General features: G+C 35.7%; 1 protein-coding gene across 1 annotated transcript in view; it reads left to right on the top strand.

Moving 5' to 3' along the window:
• The window catches only part of LAMA2 (laminin subunit alpha 2), a 620,167-nt gene that overhangs the window by 257,023 nt on the left and 337,833 nt on the right, over window positions 1–25,311 (top strand). The window contains exons 11-12 of the mRNA XM_079148222.1: window positions 8,525–8,665; window positions 11,053–11,226. Coding sequence (XP_079004348.1) covers window positions 8,525–8,665; window positions 11,053–11,226 — 315 coding nt within the window. The remainder of the gene's footprint in view (window positions 1–8,524; window positions 8,666–11,052; window positions 11,227–25,311) is intronic.

The raw sequence follows: 25,311 nt of genomic DNA, 5'->3' as shown, positions 1-25,311 counted from the left end.
AAATGCTCTCTTACTCTGGTGTGTGTTTATTTTAAGTACCACCTGCTAGAAATTGGCTCTGTTTTAGTTTGGTGCTATATTATTCATTCAAAGTCAGTTGGGTCGCAGAATGTGATAAATAATACAAGCAGACCTTGATCTGTGTGAGAACGTTACTTATTTTTATTAAAGACTTAGTAACAGAGTAGAAGTCAAAGCGTTATTTTCATCTTGTTTTGCTTTGTTTTTTGATAGTTCTTTCCATTAAGTCCCTCCTACCCCACAGGACTGTGTGATCTGGCCTTGACTTACTTCTCTAGGATGTTCTTGAGCCTCAAACATCATCTTCCAGTCTTGCTCAAATTCCTTGGGTCACCAAGTCTTTTGTAACTCTGCAGTCTTACAGGCAGACTGCTTCCAGCAATCTCAGCTCTCCTCTTCCTTCGCTTAGCCATGTGCAAGGCTTAGTTTTACCTTCACTTTCTCAGCAAAGCTCTCCCAAGTACATCAATAGAAATTACTCTGCTGCCACAATCGCTTTCTCACTGTCCCCCTTTATGATCTTTTCACAATTTTCAATCCTATCTTATGCTTTCTTACCTCTGGGGATGACAGGGGCCCTATATAATTTCTTCATCGTTACATAACAAGAAGGTAACATAGTGACTACACATGAGAAAAAAAGAAATCTTTAAAAAATTGTGCAGTTTGACAGTTCCATTTCAGTCTACTAAATGGTGATACTGAATCTTTCCTAACTCTCCACAGATGTAACTATAACATTGAAGTTCTATACAAACATAAATTATAACCATAAATACCTGCTGGATTACTTTTTCGTTGTTCATATCCTTTTTCTCAAGTAAAGATAAGTTTTAATTATCCTTCCTTAGTAGGATTTTTATGGTGTGTTAACATTGTTATTGGTTTTGAATTTTCCTCCTCTTTTTCATTTGTGTACAGAAATGGTCACATCATATAACATGTTAGATTTAAACCCTGGGCATTTTTACCAAATACCTTCAATGTATGTATTTGATCCTAAATTTCAAATTGCGAACATAAAATTTTTAACATAAAGACTGCATTCAGGAATTTGTCTCTTGCAGCAGCTACAGTTCAAATATTAAAGTTATTTTGTTTTACATTGACAAAACTATCCTTGACCAAAATTAGGCCCCTCTGGGCCCTCTTATTAGACCTTATCTTTGGGCCTTGTTCTCAAGCCTAGCCCACTTTTAGCAAGAATCCTGCTAGATTCGTGCATGGAGAATTTCCACTCTTAATATCTGAACACACTGATCTGTCTTCAACAAGAATTATGTTAGATTGATTTAACAAAAATGGTACCTATACTTTGATGTTTCCTCTCAGCAATTTTCTACCCACTAACCTTTCCTGCTTCTTGACTATAAATCCCCACTTATCTTTGCTGTATCAGGCATGAAGTTCAGTTCTATATTTAGCTCTCTCTTCCCCTATTGCAATAGTTTCTGAATAAAATGTGTTTTTATTATGTTAGATACTATATGGCTATGGGTCTTTTGGGTAACATTGAAAGCTCAGCTTGTGAAAAGTAAAAACTAATTTTCATTTATTTTCTTCTTTCCCTAACCCACCAACTATTTATTAGCTAGCCTGGGAACACTGTGTTTAGAATAAGCACTCAACAAATACTGCTTATTAACTAATTATCCTTCCATTTGTTAACTTCTTTTAATACTAGGAAGCATTAGAATGAAGGCCATAATGGAAGAAAACATGTAATTGACTATTCACCCCCAAAAAACCAAGTGCGGCTACAAAATTCCTGAAGCAATTATCATACACACAAAAATAAATCCTTAAATGTCACTGCAGATATTCCTGGTGACTTTGTCAATAGAATTCCCAGTTGATTAACGATCACAGATAAGAATGCATTGCAGAAGTTGTACTTCATTTATAACGAGGCAGCTTCCTGATAGAGAATACAGGAAACTACTGTGACTCTATTTCTCCAGAGAGAAACTGTACTGGGGAAACAATGACAAAAAGAAATTGATGTTAGCTCAACAGAATTTGACTCTAAGAAATCAAAAATAAAAGAACTTAGTAAGTTTTTTCTAATGTAGTTTTCTTTTCAGGGGAAAGAATACCAACGAAAGGAAAGCACTATAAATATTTTGGTAGAATAAGCCATAACATATTTAATTAGACCCTCTGCTAAATATGTTCAATGCAAATATGTGTCTGCAGCACCCATTTCCCCCTAAAGGAATGAAAATTGGTTTTTGAGTGACGAAATATATTTGTTTTATGTAGAAGGCAAACATATTCACAAAATACATCTGTACATACAATATATCTATAGTATTAAAATTTCATGGGCAATTATTATGAAAATGAATAAACAGGCTTCTCAGGGACATGATAATGAAAAATTTGTTGAATAAACTGAGAATACTGGTCTCACTTAAAATGGTATTTTATTATCAAAATATATAGGAATAAAAATATTTATTATTTGGATTATTTACAATGAAAAAAACGTATTATTATTGACTTATATTTAATTTTTAATATAATCAATTAGAGTAATGCTCTAGAAACAGAACAAGTAGAATATTGGGAATATCAATCTCTATAGTAGAATTCTGGAGCACTTGGAAATTGCCCTATTTTATAGGCTTCAGTGTGAGAACTATCATTGAATCTGTACATCAGAAAGAGTAGTGAATTCGAAATAGGTACAATATTAAAATAAAATGACTAGAGCTACCCAGTGGAAATGTTAGTTTGAGTAGAGCCCACTTTGTTTAGATAAAGGGTTAAAATATGTTTTTAAAAATGTATTAAATTATGTTAATAACTCTTTTGAAAGTTGACCAGTACAAAGAAGTGATAGAATAGTAGTCAAAAGGAAGGATAAGTCTCATAATGATTAAAATAGCATCCAGACTGGAAGTTTTTAAGTCTCATTCTCCTTTTCAGATAGATCAGTTATACTCCCACTTGGACTTCAGGGACTGAGTGATGGCCTCTGCCAACCTTATAGCATAAAAGGGTAAACAAATAACAAAAGCAGTGGTTTTACTGTTTTTGCATTTGTCTATTTATTTATTTCACTAGCGGACTTTGGTAGGTACTCATGCTGGGAACGTTCCAGTGGATGAAGACAGTGCTGCAGTAGCTCATTTTCACCTTGCCATGAAAACCTTGGAATACATGTTTGTTCAACTGGGTGGTTTTTCTGCCTTACTTTTCCTTCAGGGGCACAGAGGACTATGGTGTTCGGAGCACATTCTCTGAACCCCTCTCAGAGCAGCGGGTTCACATCTGTGCACTGTTCTTAATTCCTCTGTTCTATTCCTCTTGAAGGAAATTTTGTTTTCCCTCTGATATCACCTACCAGATCACATAGAGTAGCTGTAATTTGATGAATGAATGAGTCATACAAAGAATAAACCAAGAAGAGAAGTAATGTGTGGGTTGTTTATTAATAAATTGATATTGAAAGCAAACAAAATTCAATTGCCTAAAGAGCTCACCCATAAAGCAAATGGTTCACTCTCAAGCTAAGAATCAAAGCATCAGTCCTGAGTCATTCATATCAAGAGGAATCTTCCAGGAAGGAATCAGGAATGCAATCAGGGCCTGAGTCACAGATGACAATGTTGATAAATCAGAGAAGTTTTGAAAAAGCAGTGGTACCCCTGGAGACCTATAGAAAGAATTGGAATCAGGATGCCAAAATCACATTGATAGCATAAAGGTGCTAGTTACATACATAATTGTGAAAGACATTATAGAGGAGCTAAGAAACTTGTGCCTCTATGAAGGTAAGCACAAATGGCTTGAAACACTATACTCCTGCCTTTTAATTGTGCTATTCTCTATTATATAAAAGTACAGTGAATATCACACTGTAATGTTCTCTAGTAATCACCATTTAAGGAAAAAATACCTTATTTTTAAAAGAAAAATCCTGAAGCACAATCCTCTAAGTAAAAAATTATTTAGATATGCAACCAGATAGACAGTCTTTTGGGGGAGTTTGTTAAAGAAAGTAGAACTTGATAAGAATAGTTTTCTACATATGTATGTTGATATGTGTTTAGAAAGAAGACTTTTAGTGATTTCAAAGATTTTCTCCCTGATTCTCCATCTTCCTACAAACCTCAAATGGCCCTTTAAGTAGACCATGAGGAATAATATAAAAGCAGGTCATGTATACATCATATTTATTATTTGGTTGTAGTTCAGTATTTGCAGTAAAGCCTGAGAAAAATCAAAGTCTACCAGTTTTGGATAGTGAATCTACCTAAATCTTATTAGGAACATTAAAAAAAATCTCTTGACAAAATAAATTTACTTAGTTTCTTTAAGCAAGAGTGGCTCAGGAATCAGGCAATACTCAAAATCAGAAGAGATTCAGAGAACTCTGCACCCTAATGTGGTCAATAAATATTAGAGAGACAGAAAGAAGTACACAGAAACAACTTGATTGCTTATTTCTAGGCATTTGCCTTATTTGAACACTGTCTAAAGAGTTGGCAGCCTGTGATTGGCTTAAGCTCACCTGTTTGTGATTGGCTGAAACCTATTTGTTACAAGTAATATACTCCTAAATCAGGTTTTCCACTTGTTGAAACATTAAGTTGCATTTTATTATGCAGGGACTCAAGGTCCAGAGACAGCCTCAGACAAAATTTAATTTAGCAGAAACTACTACTCACTATAAAGAAAATATAAGGTATAGACTCAGGAATAAGAAGTGGGAGTATAGATTCTTAAAATTGTGGCATTAAATAATATGCAGTACAATCTTATGTAAAATTCTTGCAAATGCTGTAAAAGATGACGATCATTTGTAGAGGGCATTGAATTGAACTGGGTATGGAGAGAGCAAGATTAGCTTGAAGAGTTGTACCAGGATTTATAATTTATCAGTCCAAAGATTTTTCAAAATAAACAAGGCGACAAATAACCACTTGGCGACATGCTTTTATAGATGCAGATATCCTACCTACCATCACTAGCATGGTGTGTCAGGGACCCCAAGACCACCCTCAATGTGAATGATTTGTCAGGAGAATTCACAGGCTCAGAAAGCTGTTATGTTCATATTATAGTTTACTATATGAAAGGTTACAGATTAAAATTGCCAGTGATGAAAGATGCATAGGGAAGAGTCCAGGAGAGACCAAGAAGTTATCTTCTCTCAGTGGAGGCATACCGAGGGCTAAGTTCTTTGTGCAACAGTATCTAACAACACAAAAGAGTGTTGCTAATTACAGAAGTTCAACTAAGTCTTGGTGTTCTGGACTTTTACCAAGGGCTCAGTTATGTAATATATAACCACCCATATGACCAACCTGAAACTACCTAATCTTCAGTACCTACAGAGTTCAAAATGTACAGCATGGCCTCGGGGCCTCCGAATGACCAAAGCCAGGCATTCTCCACAGTGTTTGCATAAAGTATTTGCTGTGATTCTAGAACCCAGGCATACGAAGGTTTATTGGTTATCTTTCCATGGCATAACAATCATTATAATCTGCAGGAGTTGCATACCCTAGACCTGAGGTAACCCACTACTGCACCATATAGAGTGAAAGATTTTGTTGTTCTAATGATTCACATTTCTTAGATATTTTACTCAATACTATTGACTTAAGTCCCACAAGTATACTGCTATTGATTTATGTCCTGCTGAGCAGTCACAGATGACTTACCAAGGGGAAAGGTCATGTCCATGTACCTTAGGATTGCCTTTAGGATCCATTATCTAAGGGTAGAGAACCTGGATTGCAAGTACCAAGTAAAGCTTCTAGCATATCAGATGTATTCAATGTATTTGTTTTGAAAGAATAAATAATGAATGAAACTTCTACCTTTTATACTAATTCTTGTTTCCAATCTTTGCTAACATGAGTCTCTTGTTCTATCCCTGCCAACAAGTTGAATTCTTTAACCAGACTTCAAGTTTAGGTGAAATTTCATGTCTGCTTTAAAATTAGTGCTTTCTCATGGTATATCCATAATTTAGTTCACTTCTGAGATGCAGTGACCATATTCCACCTTGCATTAGAGTTGATTGCGAGTCTATTTTGGAAGTAAATGCTGGCTTTTTAAAAAGGGAGGCCTTGATTCACTCATCTTTCCGGTACCTAGAATTTATCCCCTAATGTGCTGCTTCAGGTTATCAAATTAAACTGAATATGCAATTATTTAATCATATTTTCAAGGTTATGCTACCAGGCTAAAATGAAGCTAAAGAAAATGCAACTAATGTCTAAAATTTTCTAATTGTTGAACTCACTCTGAATCTCAGAAAAGTGGTATTATTTTCTTTCAAATGAGAGTAAATGAAAAGCAGATTAGAGCAAGCACAGAAGAACACGGTGTTCAGAACAGCTGTCCTGTATCCTCAGCAGGAGAAGCAGAATTATAATTATAGCTATGTTTCATCCTTCTGCCTGTGTACTCTTTTGAAGATGCCCTCAGCTTCCATGCTTTGGGGACTTATTTGTCCCTTTAGGTCTGAAATTAGTTTAGTTACTTTTTCTGAAATCATCTCAAAATATCTGAAACCTACCTTAAAAAATTAAAACTTGTAAGAATGTTAATGCATCACTTCATTTGGTGTGCATATCAGATTGTACAGATTAACAGGAGGAGAGACCCCCCCCTTGTTGAGGTTTCCAGTGATGCAGAAATGGTTGATGTAAATGGACTCTAAATTCTGAGTCAGAAGGTTAATTTTAAACAGTTCTGTATATAAGAAAAAGCTCTTCCAAATTTTTCCTTATTTTTATGTGGTTTTTCTCTTCTATTTCCCTTATAAATTCTAAGATTTTAGCTTCTTCCCAATCTTATCATATTAAAAATATTTTATTTATCGTTTACTGTGTTCAAATCACTTTTCTGTACAAAGAAATCAGTACCACTTGACAAAAAAATTTATGAAGCCTGCACTCAATGTTGTACTGAGATCTCTTATTTTCTGGGATTGAAATGTAGTGGGAAATAAGGTTCGGGACACCAAGATCTGGAAGCAACACTTTATTAGTGAAGCCACAGCCCAGAGGGATAATTCCCAAAGTCTGAGCCCTGAACACAGTGGGGCTTTTACTCTTATACATAAGGAAGTTTGGGGTACATCAAGGCAAGGGAATTGGTGGAATTCTATTGAAGGATGCATTCTATATTTCGTATATGGGTACAAACTTGTCAACAACCGAGGGACTCTTAGCTCATACACTTTAGCGACTTTTACTGCACTAAGCATAAAGGGGACAGTTAAAGGGGATTGTTGTGTCCCCATTGCTTTGTTTCCTGCTTCTGCTACTGTAGGGACCTGATAGTCACTACAAGCTCCATAATTAAATGTCAGCAAGCAGAGCTGCTGTGTGTCAGCATGCAAAAACCATAGCCAGTCAAATCTTAAACTGCTGAAGTTCCCATTTTGCTCTACCAAAATAAAGACAAGTAAGTAGGGTTTCTACCTCTGAATAGATTAAGAAACACATCCAGAAAAACTAGACTTTTATTGTGGTTATCTAAATGGAATGTATAAAAGGCTATCTGAACACAGTTGAGAGAGAAGTGAGTTCTTCAAGGAAAAAGAAAACTTCAAAATCCAGGTTAAAAGGGAATTCAAGAAAGGGGAAATGTGGAGTAAATGCACCTTTAAGTAATATTGAAAGTCTGTTTTCTGGAAAGCAGAGAACCTTCATTTAGAAGAATTAGTCAAGATTAACCATCTCTTAAGTGGAGATATCACACCTTTTCTAGTTTTTCATTATACAGTCAGCTTTCACTGGCATGAGACTACATTTGAGGCTCACCTATCAACAAATAACTTTCAATGCACTAGGAGCAGAATTAATGATACCAATCTGGAGAGCAGTCAGCAACAAGAATGAATTTTTCCCATAATATCACTGTATCACTAACTGGCTGGACCAATGTGTTAAAGTGAACAATGTGAAAAATTAACCAGGAAAAATTTTCTTCCTTTTCCACTTAGGCTGATCAGAAAAACAGACTATTTGGCCTAGTTCCTCTGTCTGTTAAGTTAGTGTGCTTGCCTCAAAGGCGTGCAGTTTCCGTCTGCTGTATGAAAAGTATTTTACAATTAGTATACCATCAATGTGCCATTATGCATTCAGGTGAAAGTTTAATATGTTTAATTTTATCATATGTCATGTGCAAAGTTGTTCAGTAAAACAGGAAGTTGCTCAATAGAACAGAACCATGAACCCAAATGGCCCCATTTTAGTCAGGCTAACATACTCTTTTATTTTATCATAACATTTAGTCAATACACTTAGGTTAAAAGGGAATTAGCATCCAATAATCTCTGACCCTCCATGTGGTTTGAATGGATATAACTTCACAAGCAGCATATAAGCAGATGTTTAAAAAATGTTATTATACTTTAAATAAGTTTGGAAGTGAAATAAATATGCAGTTAATATTTTCCTGACACAAATATAGATATAACTTCCAGTTTTGAGGGGTACCTCTGTCTGTTGCTAACACACCTCTCTATTTGCAGGAGAATGTTGAAGGAGGAGACTGCAGTCACTGCAAATCTGGCTTCTTCAATTTGCAAGAGGATAACAGAAAGGGCTGTGATGAGTGTTTCTGTTCAGGGGTTTCAAACAGATGTCAGAGTTCCTACTGGACCTATGGCAATGTAAGAACTGCTGTTTAATTCTTTGTTCCATTCCAGGGTCTTTGTTGCTGCTGTTTTTTCTTTGTAAGAAATACTTTTAAAATATTTAAATATTTAAATTTTAAATATGTTTACCTCTCTAACTCTACTGCCCAGAATACTTCATATTTTTTTTTTATTTTATTGTAAACAAATGGGATACATGTTGCCTCTCTGTTTGTACATGGCGCAAAGGCATACCATTTGTGTAATCATAAATCCACATACAGTAATGTTGTTTGATTCATTCTGTTATTTTTTCCCCTTCCCCCCACCCCTCCCACCCCTCTTTACCCTCTATACAGTACTTTCTTCCTCCATACTTGCCCCCCTCCCTAACCCTAACTCTAACCCTAACACTAACACTTCCCTCTCCCCCATTATGTGTCATCCTCCACTTATTAGTGATATCATTCGTCCCTTGGCTTTTTGAGATTGGCTTATCTCACTTAGCATGATATTCTCCAATTTCATCCATTTGCCTGCAAATGCCATAATTTTGTCATTCTTTGTGGCTGAGTAATATTCCATTGTGTATATATACCACAGTTTCTTTATCCACTCGTCAATTGAAGGGCATCTAGGTTGGTTCCATAGTCTGGCTATTGTGAATTGAGCAGCTATGAACATTGATGTGGCTGTATCTCTGTAGTATGCTGATTTTAGATCCTTTGGGTATAGGCCAAGGAGTGGGATAGCTGGGTCAAATGGAGGGTCCATTCCAAGTTTTCTAAGGAATCTCCACACTGCTTTCCAGAGTGGCTGCACTAATTTGCAGTCCCACCAGCAATGTATGAGTGTAACTTTCTCCCCACATCCTCGCCAACACCTGTTGCTTGTATTTTTGATAATCGCCATTCTAATTGGGGTGAGATGGAATCTTAGGGTGGTTTTGATTTGCATTTCTCTTATTACTAGAGATGTTGAACATTTTTTCATATGTTTATTGATTGCTTGTACATCTTCTTCTGTGAAGTGTCTGTTCATTTCCTTAGCCCATTTGTCGATTGGATTCTTTGTACAGAATACTTCATATTGATTTCCTGTACAGAGATCAATTTTTCCCCCTATAGAAGAGTTGAGGAAAATAGGACCTTCGGAGAATTTCACAGAGCCTCATGTCTGAATTTGAATCTACGTAGACATGATCATATGTATTGCTTTTGAAGCTGATTTCAAAGAATCAATATAAAATGGGCATTCAGTCTAACTTTCTCATTTGCTTATAGAGTCCCATCCCGCTCTCCTAATGTCTCCACTGATTATCAAGCTCCATTGCTAGCCAAGGGGCACATCCGGTGACACTCTAACTTTGGGGTCTTCAGAACCAAGACCCACTGAATCCCACTCAGCTCCCATGGAAAGGGAAAAGGAGGAAGGAATTTATTACCTACTGTCTAGCTAGTCAATGAGTTCTTACCTTGTCTTTGCTTTCCTTTTGACCACAGAAGTCCCAAATCAAATAATCTGTACATGAAGAAATAACGAAATATTTTAGCAACACATTGTCACCATTACCATTCTGCAGTCCACCCTTCTCAATGCCAAGGAGGTCAAACAAGTCTCGTAGGTCCCTGATGATCAGTAGTCTGAAAACTCAGTTACAGCTTCATCCTAACTAGGTAGGATGGTTAAAATTCAAAGTGTGGCTGCATGTCTGACCCTGGCTGGAATACAGCAATGAACAAACTGATCGTCATGAACCCCTTTATTCTTCCTGCAAATCTCCTTCCTTTTCTGGGACAGGGATCTAAGATGTGGGTCTCCAGAGCACTTATGACCCTGTGGGAAAGAATACATACAGTTTTATGAGATGCTGTCATAGCAACAAGCTGGGGAATTCATATGCCCTTAAGTCTAAAAGGAAAAATTTTTAAATGTGGAGGGGAAGAAATACTGAATGAAAAGTCACCTTTCAGGTACTTGCCCATTTTATTTCTTTTCTCCCTCTGCTTTACAAATACATATGTAATTCTTTTGAAATATTTTGTTTCCTTAAGCAATAAGAAATTATTAATGGAATGAAAAATATGAAATTCAAACTCTAATTATTTTAACCATCATGCAACTTTGAATGAATCTCTATTTTTACAAATGCAGTACTTGGAACTTTTTTAAAATATAAGATCAATAAATACTGATTATCATATATTATCATCAAAACTCCTAGTAACATCAAGGAAAAATAAGCAATGGGCACTTATATGAGTGCATTAGTTTAGGGACATTAACTAATCTCATGTTTTTCTGTGTTAGTAGTTTATTTATTTTTTAATTTCCAAACATGTATACTACAAGTAATATGAAATAGAAAAAAAACTGATGGATATTTGTTTCTAATTATCGATGATTGTTTGTTTTCTCTTAAGATACAAGATATGAGTGCCTGGTATCTGACTGATATCTCTGGACACATTCAAGTGGCTCCCCAGCAGGACAACCTGGTCTCACCTCAGCAGATCAGCATCAGTAACGTGGAGGCCCTGCGAGTCCTGCCAGACAGCTACTACTGGCGTGCACCAACTCCATATTTGGGAAACAAAGTAAGTTTATATGTTTGCATGCTTCTTGCTGCTCTGCTTTAACTGGCCAATAATGAGAGTGGGTTTTATTTAGCATTTTTTAAAGAAAGAAGAAATCAGATGCATAGTAAATTGTATTACCAGAACTGGTTAATCAGGTCAAGTTGGGCATTTCTCCTGTGCTGCATGAATAAAGTTTGTATAGAAGACTTCAAGGGGCCATGAGATTCCTTGTTCTTAATATATGAATGGACTTCATTGTAAACTTCTTGAAGGAATGAATAAATTAATGAAAACTCTAGGACATTTTTATTACACATTATAGATATTTGAGCAGTGTTATTTTTATTTGAAAATGGGTATTTTTTAGAGTGTTCCATGGTGGGATACTTAGTGAATTTTTCTTCATCTGTTTATATTTCATTTTCAAAACTGATATATAAGAAAGCTACTTTTTCTTCTACCTGGTATGAATGTTAATTGAGAAAGAAATTTATGACACAACTAATTTAATGCTTGCTATGAGGCTTATGTAAACAGCATTTTTCTTGGAGTTCAGACAGAGAATTACCCCTGGTGTGCCAGACTGAAAGAACGTGTTTCTTTTAAGGTCTACTTACATGTATAACAAAAGACACACTGATAACATAGTCTTAAAATGCAAACTTATTTTTCCCTGTTGTTGATAAACTTTCTCCAAATAAGTGTCATGGTGTTTAGAACTTATTTTATTTTTCCTAATAATGTGTTGGAAGCTTACTTTTGTGAATGCTACTTATTCTGTGAAAATCAATACCTTGTCAGTTGATAGTAAAATTTATTTATTAACCCAGAAGCTATGATGGAAAAACAAATCCCTTAGTGAATTGATACTATTTAAACCTAGTTGTCACCCATAAGAACATACTGTTACTTTTGAAGAAATCTTCATTAGATTCAACAAATAAAAGTGTATTTGTAGATACTGGTTCTCTTGTATGGCATGTGAGTATAGAAATAGAGAAAAATTTAGTAGCTCATATGCTGCTCAGTGAATGGGAACTGGTAGTTTCAGCTGATTGAAAAAATTTAACTCACAAACAGGTTCTTATTTTTAACAGGCTTCTAAATGCTATTACAAAAATGTGTAAATGAATAAACAGGTTTTCAATGAACATGTATTTTAAAAGAGACAGCATATGTTGCATAAAATTCAATAGCTATAATAAAAATCTAATTAAACTTTTATTTGCAGAGCCCCTTACAATAAGAAGTCATTTTATCCTATTCTATTTAGGAACCTCCTGTATTCCCAACAAGGATAAAATAACACAAGATTTGAATTTCAACTGCTTAAAATTGCCAAAAAAAAAAAAATAAAAAAATAAACTCTTTTCTTTTTTCTTTTCAATGTCTTATAGGACATCCAAGAAGAGATTTGGGTCAAAATTAGATGAGTTTCAGAGGTTTATTTTTTATGTGATGGCAAAATTTACTTAGAGATAGCTGATAATAGAAATTACCATATTTTCCATCATTTCTTCTTTGGTCATATGCCTTTTCTTTCTGTTGGCTGAAAATCAAACTGACAGAAGGAAAGCAAGCAAGTGGGATATTAAATAGCACCAGAGCAAAGAATTTGGACATCCTGTTCATAGTTGTTGGTTCCCAAAGATAACTTCCCTTATCCTGGCTGAACTGTTTCTTTTAACCACCCACAATGAAGCACTTCATTTTCCCCTAAAGATCATTTCCACATCAAAAAGCTGTGCTTGCCTGTGCTCTAGTTTCCATTCAGTGAACAAAATAATGGTAACCGGGTGTGCAAATTGTTTGAATATGGAAGACATTTTTTAATGTAATGTGGAAGCCCTCGGTGGTTTACTGTCAGACATCTCAGTATGAATGAAACAATTTGCCTTAATAACTGAACCATATAAATTTTTGATACTACAATAATACTGCAAGCTCTCAGAAATTACCACAGTACATCTTAGCTGTCATGTCACATCATGTAAATTATAGTCATGATGACATGCTTAGCTTGGTTGATTTAATATCTTGCTAAGGAAATGGAAAATTGCAGGGCCTTGTTTGTAAATTCAATAAAGCCACTTTCCTAAATAGTTGAGGCTAAATTCTTTAGCAGTAATTGCTATTTGAATCACAACCATTGCCAGAATCTGACAGAAAAAGTATACCAAGATATTTGTGCATCTGCTTAGATACTGAATTTCATTGACATCCATGACCAGAGGCTGTGGGTGCATAATCCCTCCTCTGCTTTTTTGTGTTAATTCCTAAAACCAAAAATATGTATGTATATATTTATGAGAAGCTATTAGCTCTTCCTAAATATTTATATGACTGCTTTTCAAACATTTTCCAAGTCACTTGGTCAGAAGGCCACTTGCAACAGAAGGGAGAGATGCTGTGCTTATTCTCCTGGAATGGAGTTGCCACATGTCCTTACTTTCTGAGAAACCTAACCTCACATAATAAAAGTGCTCCCACATGAGATACACTTTACTCACATAGAAGTCTGCACGTTGTAATAAAACTCAAAAATGTGAGCCAATTTAGTATATACCTGTTATCCTCTGAAGCATGTTCATGTTTTTGCTCTCTGGAATAAGAAGGCTTGAGTGCATGATTATGAGTATGTATGGAAAGTGGATGAGAAACAGAAGAACCTCACACATTTTTGTTCTGCCCATTGAAAATATTCCCATGATCTCAACTATGAATTAACTCCTCAATTGTAATCATGATTTTTTTTCATATCTGGGTAAATATTTGGCACAATGGGCAGCTCATCTTTATATAATTTTCCCATCTCATTCTACATAATCAAAGAGAATAAAGTCATGCATTCACAGGGTTATCCTAGATAGCATTTTATTTTCTACATGCTTACCAAATGTTAATGCTTAATGTTTTAAAGCATTTGTGTAAGCATGGAACCAGGCTAGAGGACAAAGAATCCTGCTGGTTTGCTATAGGCTACAGCTATTCAGAAACACTTTGGGAATTTCAGAACTGGATAATTTACTGCTCTAATAAACTAAACACTACTGAAACACTGTAATAGTCATTTACTTAAGGTTACCCTAGTGGTCTGAAATAGTTAGTGCAACTTCCAAAAGCTATTCCCTGCATCTGCAAAATTCTCAGAGAATCTGGCTAGCCTGTCTACTTCTGTTTCCACATTACCATTAAAGTGTGAAATTCTGTCTCTAAACATTATTGAATTAATCTTTTGCAATTTATTCTTTACAAATTTATTTCTACTTACTACCATATTATGCTGCCTTTCTTATGCTAGCTTAGAAAAAAATTAAATTGTTTCCTGTAGATGCCAATAATACCTGTAGCCTACCTTAAGATGTGCATTATGAGCTCCTCCCAACATAAGAGCCTCTGGCTTTCAAAAGTTGTATCTGATGAATTCCTTTGTTGCACTTGCTTGACTTTCAGTTCTACTTCGTAGAACCCAAATTACAGCTGCTGTGGATTTGAAGAAAAGATTGATGTTCAAAATTCACAGGACAGGGTAGCCTTTATCACATAAAAGGAGTTCAACAAATACTCTGTGATTGATGCTTCCTGGTTAACATGAAGAACAAAATCCAAAGTATTGTTTTTATTAGGTTGCTCAGAAATGACCTTTGAGTTGAGATTTGTGTGTGAGTTGAACGATGATTTCAGTTTTGTTTCTAAGAAATTTAAAATCCTCTAACAAGTATGATCCACTTTTTTTAGTGTTATAATTTGCATTTGTGACTCCTTCGTTCCATATTGCTCAGGATTATTCAAAAGGGGAGTTCAACACCCTCTCCTCCTCCATAAATTTCCTCTAATTTAAACCTTGAATTACAGGGGTTAATTAAGAAGATCATTTTGTGTGGGGGGAAGGGCATGGACATGAAAGCAAGTGAATAAATCAGCTGCAATTGACATTTTTATTCCATAAATCAAATACTATCAGGAATTATTTGAAAATGAAGTAGGGTCATACGGAAGGTTTTCTTCCTAGAATAAGCCAGATGAATTGTTAGGGGTAAATGAGAAAATAAATATTAAAATGCAAAAGAAAAAAGAAAGGAATTATTTATTGTCTGTTACTATAGAATATACTTTCCAAAATTAGCCCATGTATGATATATATATGATATATATACCTATATATTATGTATGATATATATATTATATGTATATTATATATATATTATGGGAATTTGTCCTATAAAAGGAGATTATGGGTATTAAAAAGGTAATTTTTTCCACTGTTGCTTCCTAGTACAAGACCTCCATCCAGTTATCTCTTTCGCCCCTGGGCCAAATACAATGATTATTGAATAAATGATTGAACACAAACTTGAACTAGAACTTGAGTACTCCTTGCATAAAATTTTCTGTCTGAAGTTGAAAAAAGGAAGCCTACACTATAACAAGAGCATTAATAAGGGTTTCCTTGACCATTTACCACTTGTTATCTCAAAACCAAAGAAAACAAATCCAGCACCAATTTGAAAGTGTTTCCATTGATCTTTAAAGTAAGCTACATTTTTTTCCTGTATCCTTTTCAGTAAGTTTTTAACACTCATGTTCCATGTGTGGCTCAATGGAGAACTTTGGGGAACCGGTGGAGTGTTGCCCAAATCCGGAGGGGACAGACCCTCCATAGGCTACCCTCTTCTCCTTAGAATAGAATTGTTGTAAATTAGTGTGACCTTATTATGCCATTTCTAAATCTATCATGGCAAGTGTTATTTACATACTTATTTTTTTAATTGTTCTTTAAGGATCGGTAGTAGAAGAAGAGCAATGTAGTAGGGAAGATTGACAGGTAGAGAGGGAAGATAATGTGAGGACACAGGAAGAAACCAATAATCAATAGGCCAAGGAGAGACACCTAAAACACATCCATTCCTCACAGGCCTCAGAAGGGACCCCCATGCTGACAGCTTAGGCTCAGGCTAGAGCTTCTTCCTCTTTATTTTCATTTGAGAATTAACTGATATCTAATATTCGTGTAAGAAAGTCATTTGGTTTTGTTCTATTTGTGGTTCCATTTGATTAGTGTTTGTGTTTGTGTGTGTATTCCTGTGTGTGCATGCTAGGGATGGAAATCAGGGCATGTGCTAGGCAAGCACTCTGCCACTGAGCTACCCTCACAGCCAATATTTTCTTATATTTCACAGCCAATATGTCATTGACACACAGAAGCTGTTCAATAAATGCACATTGTTTTGTGGATTTCTGTAGTTGTATGCTATGATAATTTATATTGGAAGTAATCTTCATAGTCTTAAAGAATTTCTTGAAGAACATGTTGTTCCCTGTCTACACATTCCCTGACATAGCATCTGGTGGTAAGGGTTTCCTTACAAATAAAAATGGACAAGGAGTTTGTTTGAGTAAGGAGGGAGATGATATGACTTAAATGGCAGCTTCACAGGAAAGGGAAATAATAGACAACTGTTTGATATACCTGGAGGACATTTTATACTATATTTTGAAGGTACCAAAATTGAGCTAACATGTATCACTTTATAGCTTCCTGAGCAAATGATCAGGGCCCACTCTCCCTGCTTCACTGAAGGCCTGGCAGTGAACAGGATTTGTGTTTTCTGACCATCAGTAGCTGATTAAAGAAATAAATTTCACATCTGTAGTCAATGTCCTACGGCAATAATTTAGCAAGTGAGAATGAAGTCATTAATATGGACCCAAGCCCAATACAACTGGGGTTCTTATGGAAAGGGGAAACTTGGAGACACACCCACATAGAAATAACATCTCGCAAATGTGAAGATGACCATTGCCAAGGCAAGGAAAGAGGCCTAGACCACATCCTTGCCTTGTAAGCCATCTCAGCAACTGACCCTGTCAACACCTCAGTTTCAGACTTGTAGCCTCCAGAACTATGTAGCAATAATTTTTGTTGTTTAAATCACCCAGTCTGTGGTATTTTAGGATGGCAGCCCTAGGAAACCAATGCACATAGTAAAATGTTAATTCTTTTTAAGTCCTATAACTTCCCTTCTTGTTATATAGTGAAAAGAAAGCATACAAATTTGATATGACTAAAGTCAATAGTTCAACAGACATATGGACAACAGAGTAAATGAGCAGTACGTAGAAAAGGAAATAAAATTGGGGAGGGGAGAAGGCAGGGGAAGGAAAGATAATGAACCGAGACAGACATCATTACCCTGTGTACACATATGATTTCACAAGTGGTGTTAATCTACATGGTGCACAACCATAGAAATGTAAAGTACCCCATTTGTGTACAATGAAACAAAATGCAGTCTGTAAAAATAAAAATAGTTTTTTAAAAAAGATTTTTATAATATAGTATGGGATATGATAAAAAAGAAAAGGAAATAAAATTGAGTCTTAATTATATGAAGCAATGTTCAACCTCTTTTGTAATATGATAGCTATGCTGAGAAATCATTGTGTTTAGTCATTAGGAAAGACGACAAAATGGATAACATACTCTATTTTTTTCCTGAGGGTTTAAAGAGACAAAGATGCTCATAAATCCCTCCTTAGTATATACATCAATACAATCCAAGAAAACCAACCAGAAATTCTCACCAAAGTTACAAATGCATGTATTTACATACCTCTATTCTGGGAATTTGGTCTATGTGTGTGTGTGTGTGTGTGTGTGTGTGTGTGTGTGTGTGTACACATGTGCAAAGTTGTTCATTCCAGAAATGTGATAGCCACAAAAATGTCCATTAGTGAGAAACTGATTGAATGAATTTTGGTGTATCCATGCCATCAGACACTATAAAACTGTAAATAAATTAGAAAAAGAAGTTATTTATGTAATAATATGGAATGATCCAGGATATATTTTTAAATGATTAAAAATAGAAGTGGAATCGTGTGTATGTATGACTACCATTGTCTTCTGAAGTGGAAAAGAAGAATATGTATTTGGAATTATAAAGTGACTTTGCTATTTAAAGTAACATTGACCATTTGGATTGAGATGAGTTTGTCTCAAAGACTATATTCTACTGCCTCACTCAAGAAGAGAATATTGTCAAATTTGTAAGATAAGGTCTTTGAAATAAAACATTCTTTATTTTTCTTTCTAATTTCATCTTTCACACTATGGCTTCTCTATTTTATACTTCACTGTAACAATTGATGTTTTCATGTGATCCCTTAATAAGTATTAAGTGCTCAATCCCATCTGCTAAAGAGTGGTTGGCATGCTTAATTAATCATAAGGATTCCAATAGCACTCTTATCTTTCCAGACTTCTTCAGGAAATTCTCTTATTGTCAGCAAGGTCTATTGGGGAAGGATAAAGCTGGCATTTGTATTCCTGATGTCTTCTCATCACTTCCAGCAGTAGCAGCTGAGTAAAAGCAGGTGCTCTCCTGCCTTACTTTTTCCAAATCTCTCCATTACCTGGGTCTGAAATTTCATGCAGTTAAAAACCTAATGTTTGCCACATTGAAAAGGGAGCTACATGATAGGACCCCCTATCTGAAATGTGATGAATTATTAAACAGGTAGTTTGTTGGGTGATTGAAAATTACCTGCAAAAAAAGTGCTTATCTCCTTGAGGCACATCGAAAGCTGACGGAATTGAGCCAATTAGACTGACTGTCTCTTCAATGAGTTGTGACCTATCAATGGTAATAGCTTATTATGATGATAAATGAACCCATCTCTCAAACTGAAGCCTGAGTACACACTTCAGCAGTTTCTTTGAATCATGAGGCCATTACCTCTCAGCTTCAGATCGACAGCGGTGACATCCATGGGAGCAGAGAGCATGCATGACTAGACACAGATGATTGTTTTACTCAGATGAATATATTTACAGCTATTTCCAAAGAAACAGGCTTTCTTTGTGCCTTGTGTGTTGATACCTGAAATATTTACCATATAATTCTTCTTTCATTAGAAAGAAATCCCCTCTCTGGCTATAACATTCTCAGATAGCAAGATTTGGGGATTTTAAAAACATTTCTGCTTGGTTTGCTGTTTATAGTGTTTGAATATCTCATTCTTAGTGGTCTTTTGGTTAAGTAAAATTCCAGAATAAAATTATTTTCTTACACTGAAGATACAAGTAATATAGGAATAAGTATATTTTTGAAAAACAAAATTTCACCCAGTTCATTTTTGATGTGGGCTGGAGAGACTATACTCAGAGACTCCGTTTTCTGCTCTTTCAGAGAATTTTTATAAAGATCAATACTTTAAAAATCACACAAATATAAGAAAATTTAGTATGGGGGGTTTTATTTTAAAGAAATGTCAAAAGTTCTTGAAATAATTATAGATGTTTGATAATTTCCATGTGCTATTACAGCAATCTCTGGTTTTAGGAGAATTAGAAATGACTAATAACAAAATATAGTCTTCTGATTCTTATCAAGTATTCGACAGATGTCAGTTGCCAACTTTATAAAAATATCCCTGAAAAATAACATGTCAAGCAAAACTAAGTTCATGAGATTACTACAGGGTGGGAGAACAGCACTTCCACATGGCTATAGTGGCAGCTCAGAAAGTAAGGATGAGGGGTGATATTTATGGGTTTTAGGGAAAATAGGTCACTTCAAGACAGCTCTTTCATTGTGGGAAACTCTGGGATTGGGCGGAATTTATGGTACAGTAGCTTCGTATTTGTCAGTGGGGTAGGCAAGGGTCTTGAATCAAGTATTAAAGAATCTGTCATTTGTCTACAAGTAAGCTTGTTTAGATGGATCATAATCCAGGAACAAAGTTGCCTTAGAACTTATTCACAGTATTATTTTTACAATTGGAGTTGGAAGTTATGTTACTCCTAGCCTTGTTTGATACAGTAACAAAGATTGGAGTTGACTTTAGCTTATATAGCTAACAGCCATGTGATTGTACTATAGTTTACTTGGTATTTCTGTGCCACCTTTCCTTGTGCATAAAATGGAAATAATATTAATACCTACTTCGTAAAGTTTTTGTAAGGATTAAGTGAACAAAAGTATACCCAGTCTTTGAGATGATACTTGAAAAATAATAAACTATTATTATTATTAACTCCAACTGGAACTTACTTGAGATCAGACTTTATTCCACAGAGATGTGAGAAAAGCTTACTTCACTGGGTTTGTGGTACAGGCCTGTGATCCAGGGACTCTGACTCTAGGGGCTGAGTAGGAGAATTGGAAGGTCCAGACCCAGGCTGAACAATTTAGTGAGACCCTGTTTCAAAACAAAAACTGGAAAGGGATGGAGATGCAGCTCAGTGGTAAAGAGCCCTTGGCTTCAATCCCCAGTACTGAAAAATAAAAGAAAAAGAAAAACTCCTGCCCTCCCCACCTGCCACATATACAAATGAAAGTGAGGGGCTGGGGAGAGGGAAAGAGGAAGCTAGGGAAATAAAAAAGGAAAGGAAGGGAAGGGAAGGAGCAGGAGAGAGGGAGAGAGTGGAAAGGAGGAAGGGAAGAAAGGGAAAGAATGAAGAAACAAGAGCAGGAAAAGGAACAGGACAGGAAGAATCTGATGATATATAATTTGGGAGGGTATTTTGACTTACAAAGTAACTATCAGGGTCTCTCATAGCCCAAATATATTAAGAAATGGTCTGGTTTGAGAGTAAATTACTTTTCTCTACAATTTCCATCTGGGTCTGGATTCGAAGTGATCATCAGCCTCAGAGTTCCAGAAAATTCCTCTATAATGAAATGAACTGGAAATAACTCACAGGCATAAAGTTTTGCAGGCAATTGAAGGTCCTCTAGGTCATTTACTGCTTTATGCTTGCTTTTGCTCCTATCACAGGGGATGGAAATAAATAGGGTGTTTTTTCTTCTAATATCAAATAATTTTGAATCAAGATGTGCCGGTTTATTTAAAAAGCAAAAATGCTCTATTTTGCTTTTGCCTTTAAAACAGGTGTACATTTAAAATTTCTTGAAACTTCACCTAGAAAACAAAAGAGCAATTTAATGCATCTCTCTGTCAAACAGGTATTTGGAGGATGATGGGGAACGAATGAGTGTTTGAAATAAGTTGTACCAAGCTCTCAAACTTTCTGTCTGGTCAAAGACATTTAGGTGAATGAAATGGTAACTGTGCTGGAAATGAAACCCATAACAGCTTGATTCCATAAGCTCAGAGGACATATATTTGATTCCATGTCCCTGACTCATGCAATACAGTATCTTTACTTAATGATACCGATACTGGTGAAGGGGCTGAGCAAAGCCCTTGAGTTAATGCCTTCTTTTAACATCTAATTGTAGCTACAACAGCCTCTTGAGGTAGTGCTCTTTCTGCTCTGCACCAGTCATCTGGAGTCCACTAAATATGGAGACTGTTGACCCTTATCCTGGATTCACTCAGAAGACCTGAGCAGATAACAGGCAAATCTACATTTTTAACAACATCCCCAACTGTTGCTTCACCTATAAAATTTTGACAGCTACTCTTGTATGATTACTTTGTAAAATGACTGATGATTAATTATCTGTGGATGGTTCTGGAAACTTAGGCTTTCCAAAGTTAAAAAAAAAATGCTGCAACGTGCTCTAATCTGAATTCAGAGGTTGAGTTTCTTATCTAATAGCTTAGCCTGTACAATGGAATCCTAAAATAACCCCTCCGTAGCCACCTCCAAAGACTATGTAAATCCAAATCTATCATCAATCTCATTACAAAGAGAAGCTTGCGCTTGTGTGTGGGTGTGCACACACACACACACACACTCACACTCACATAGTAAGAAATTTAGGCTTAGAAAACAGCTGTTTTGTAATAGGAAGTCTAAAATGCATTGCAGTTAATATTTGGAATGAGGGAAAAAAGGAAATTTGGCAGGACCAGAACATTATGTCTGGACTGGGAACAGTTCCAGATTCTAGAAGAGTTTCCAGCTCTTCCTAAACGTATTAATGGTTTTGCTATTGGAATTCTTCTAATAGTCAAGCATCCTTGAAGTTAAGGGCAAAACCTTTAACTTCAGAGGGCCTCAATTCCTTAGAAATTGAGAGGTTATAATTTTTAGCAACAGAAACTGTTTCTCAAACAAACTTTTAATTAGAATACCCCAAACCAGAAAAAGGGTATGAAGTAGATATCAGAGCCAGTGCTGATTATGGCAAAAGATACAGATGGTTCTGATTACATGGGAGATGGGATGGTGCTGGCGACTTGGGAGGAAGGGCTGGTACTGTTTACAGCAAGCCACAGGCAGTGGCTGGTTATAGTATCTGAGAGTTATTTTGGTTCACGTGGGAGATAGCGTTGGTGGCTGTTATGGTGGTTGGAAGGGCTGGTTTTAGTTATTGTGAGTGACAGAGATAGGAGCTCTACCTACATTTATTTCCCCGTGGCTTCATCTGATGTTCCTACAAGAAACTTCAATTTTAGAGATACATGGTTTTAAAATATACAGATCAGGTGAATTAATAGATCTTCTGAAGATTCAAAATTCTGTGATTCTAACACCAAATAGAATCATGTACTCAGTTGACTACTAACAAGGAAATAATAACTCTGCAAAGTATGGTAAAGGGACTACATGACAACAATTGAAAAGAAAAATATTTTACCCTGCTGAGCAGTTGTCCATATCCAGATGTGCTGATGAAACATAAGCCCAGCCGCAGAAAAATGTGGGATGTGTCAGGGCAAGCAACTAAAATGATTCAAGACACTGAGGCCACATCATTTCTTAGCTAGATTACAGCAAAAAGCCATTGAACTTTCTTTGCAACTCCAAACTCCAAACTCCTAAATATTATTCACATACCCAATGGAGGGAATCTTATCAAAGCTCAAATTTCATTACCTCTGTCCCCTTTTTAAAAATCTCACTGTTGAAAGCATGCAACAAAAGCTGAGAGTTCATTTCAGAGTGTAGCTCCCTTGGAGGTCAAGAAGGAAACTGGGGATCAACCATTAAAATGCCTATGAACATCCAGTGACCACAGGCTTTCCTATGTCACAAGTGCTTCTTTTTGTCTGGAATTCCCATCTATCATTTTCCTAATTGATTAACCTTTATGCAGTTCAAATACTAACTTGTCTAGTAAACTTTTCTGACTACATCTCTAAGCTCTGGGGGAGTTCAGCCTTTCCTGGAACCTCCTCTTACCACTCAGTATGAAGAATTATTCCTTTTCGACTCTTTTAATAAACTGTAAGTTCCTGGAGGGTTACAAATGAATTCTATTCACTGTCTCTCTAGATTCCATGAGATTGCTTTAGACATCATAGGAGTTTAAAAACTCCTCATTAAGTGAATAAATGGATGCACCATGTGACCAGCCCCTATTTGTTTCCATAGAAGATGAGCAAGAGAACATATAGGTAGAATACTTTTAAATTTAAAAAAATTGAAAATGTAGTTAAACTACTTAATTGGAATTTCTTCAGAAATTCCTGTCTAGGCTTTCTAATATTTTAAAAAAAAAAAATTCCTGGGATCATTTAAGGCCATGTCTGTTCAGAACCAGCCTAAATAGTCTGCCAAATTCTTTTCCAGCCTTCAAATTTTATGAGCCTGTGCAGCACTGTGGATCAAGAGGAAGTTAAGATGTTTTGTGTATTTACATACAAAGAATTTCAAGACTGGAAAGAACTTGAGCAGTACTCTTTAAATGCTTTTCATTTCACACTGTATTCTGTGTGAAATGATTTCACATTGTGTTCTTTGTGGTCCTATGGTAGGAGGTAGGATGGAGCAGGTAGGAATTCCCCTTCCTTCTAAAGCCACAGCGTTTTTATCTGTTTTGCATATTAACAATACATGTCATGGAATGTGGAAACTGAGACCTCAAGAGATATGTCACTTGGACAAAGTATATAGCATCTCCAGAAGCCAGGCAGAACATTAGATTTATGATTTCCCTATCATCTACTGCAGATCCCTTTCCATTTTTCTATGCAAAATATAAAGGCTATTTACTTTGTGGATAAGGTAGGTTAAAAATCAAGACACTGGTTTTCAAACATTAATTTAGAGTTCATGCCATCAAATTTAAGGATTGGTTAGCAGAGTTTTAATTTTCTTTTACTTAGGAAGCAGCGCATTTCAAGATAATAAAATAAACAGATAAAATAATATTTGGTCAGCTGTGGCTTTTAATTTAAACTTTTGATTTAGTGTTGTTTAGTCTGTTGGATTCCAAAATTCTCTCTGCAAGAGAAGAGTATGCATTTCAAATGTTTATTTTGATGTCCTAGATCTGGCTGCTATTATTCTTCTGCATCCCCTGAGAAGACATGGCATTGTTTTGGCAGCAAATATTTTCTAGTACCCATCTAATCTAATCTAAACACATATAATCATAATCTAAAATTTTTTTGGAAGAAGTGACAAAATGTGATCAAGCACTGTCTTCCTTACTGTCTCCATAGTCATTTGGAATCATCAGGATATAACCTTTTCAGATTGGCAGTACCTTATCACTTGGTAGTATGCATTTAAGTGTCTCCAAGTCTTTTCATGGCTTGATAACTCATTTATTTTTAGTTCTGAATAATATTTCATTGTTTGAATGCACCACAGTTTATTTGTCCGTTCACTTACTGAAGGACATTGGTTTGCTTCCAAGTTTTGGAAGCATGAATAAAACTGCTATAAACACTTGTATGCTGGTTGGTGTGAGTGTAACTTTTCAACTTGCTTGGTTAAATTCTAAGGAGTATGCTTCATAAATTATGTGATAAGAATGTGTTCCGTTTTGTAAGAAACTGCCAAGCTGTCTTCCACTTGCTATACCATTTTGCATTCTCACCAGCAATGAGAGTCCCTGCTGTTGCACGTCCTGACCAACATTAGGTGCTGTTACTATTTTATACTCTGGGTATTCTAACAAGTGTGTAGTGGTATCTTGATCTCATGCAATCTCCCAGTAACTGATGATGCTGAATGTCTTTTAATGTGGTTATTCACCATCTGTGTATAATCTTTGGTGAGGTGTCTTCATGTTTTTGTCCATTTTTAATTGGGTTGTTAATTATTTTATTGAGATTTAAGATTTCATTTTATATTTTGGAAAAAGTTCTTTATCATCATCTTCGGGCACACATTTCCTCTTAGTTTGTGGAGTGCCTTCCCATTATCTTAACAGTCTTTCACAGAATATGTGTCTT

The sequence above is a fragment of the Sciurus vulgaris genome (genome assembly GCF_902686455.1).
Source record: "Sciurus vulgaris genome assembly, chromosome: 7".
NCBI classification, from domain to species: Eukaryota; Metazoa; Chordata; class Mammalia; order Rodentia; family Sciuridae; genus Sciurus; species Sciurus vulgaris.
This window is presented reverse-complemented; position numbering and strand designations above follow the sequence as displayed.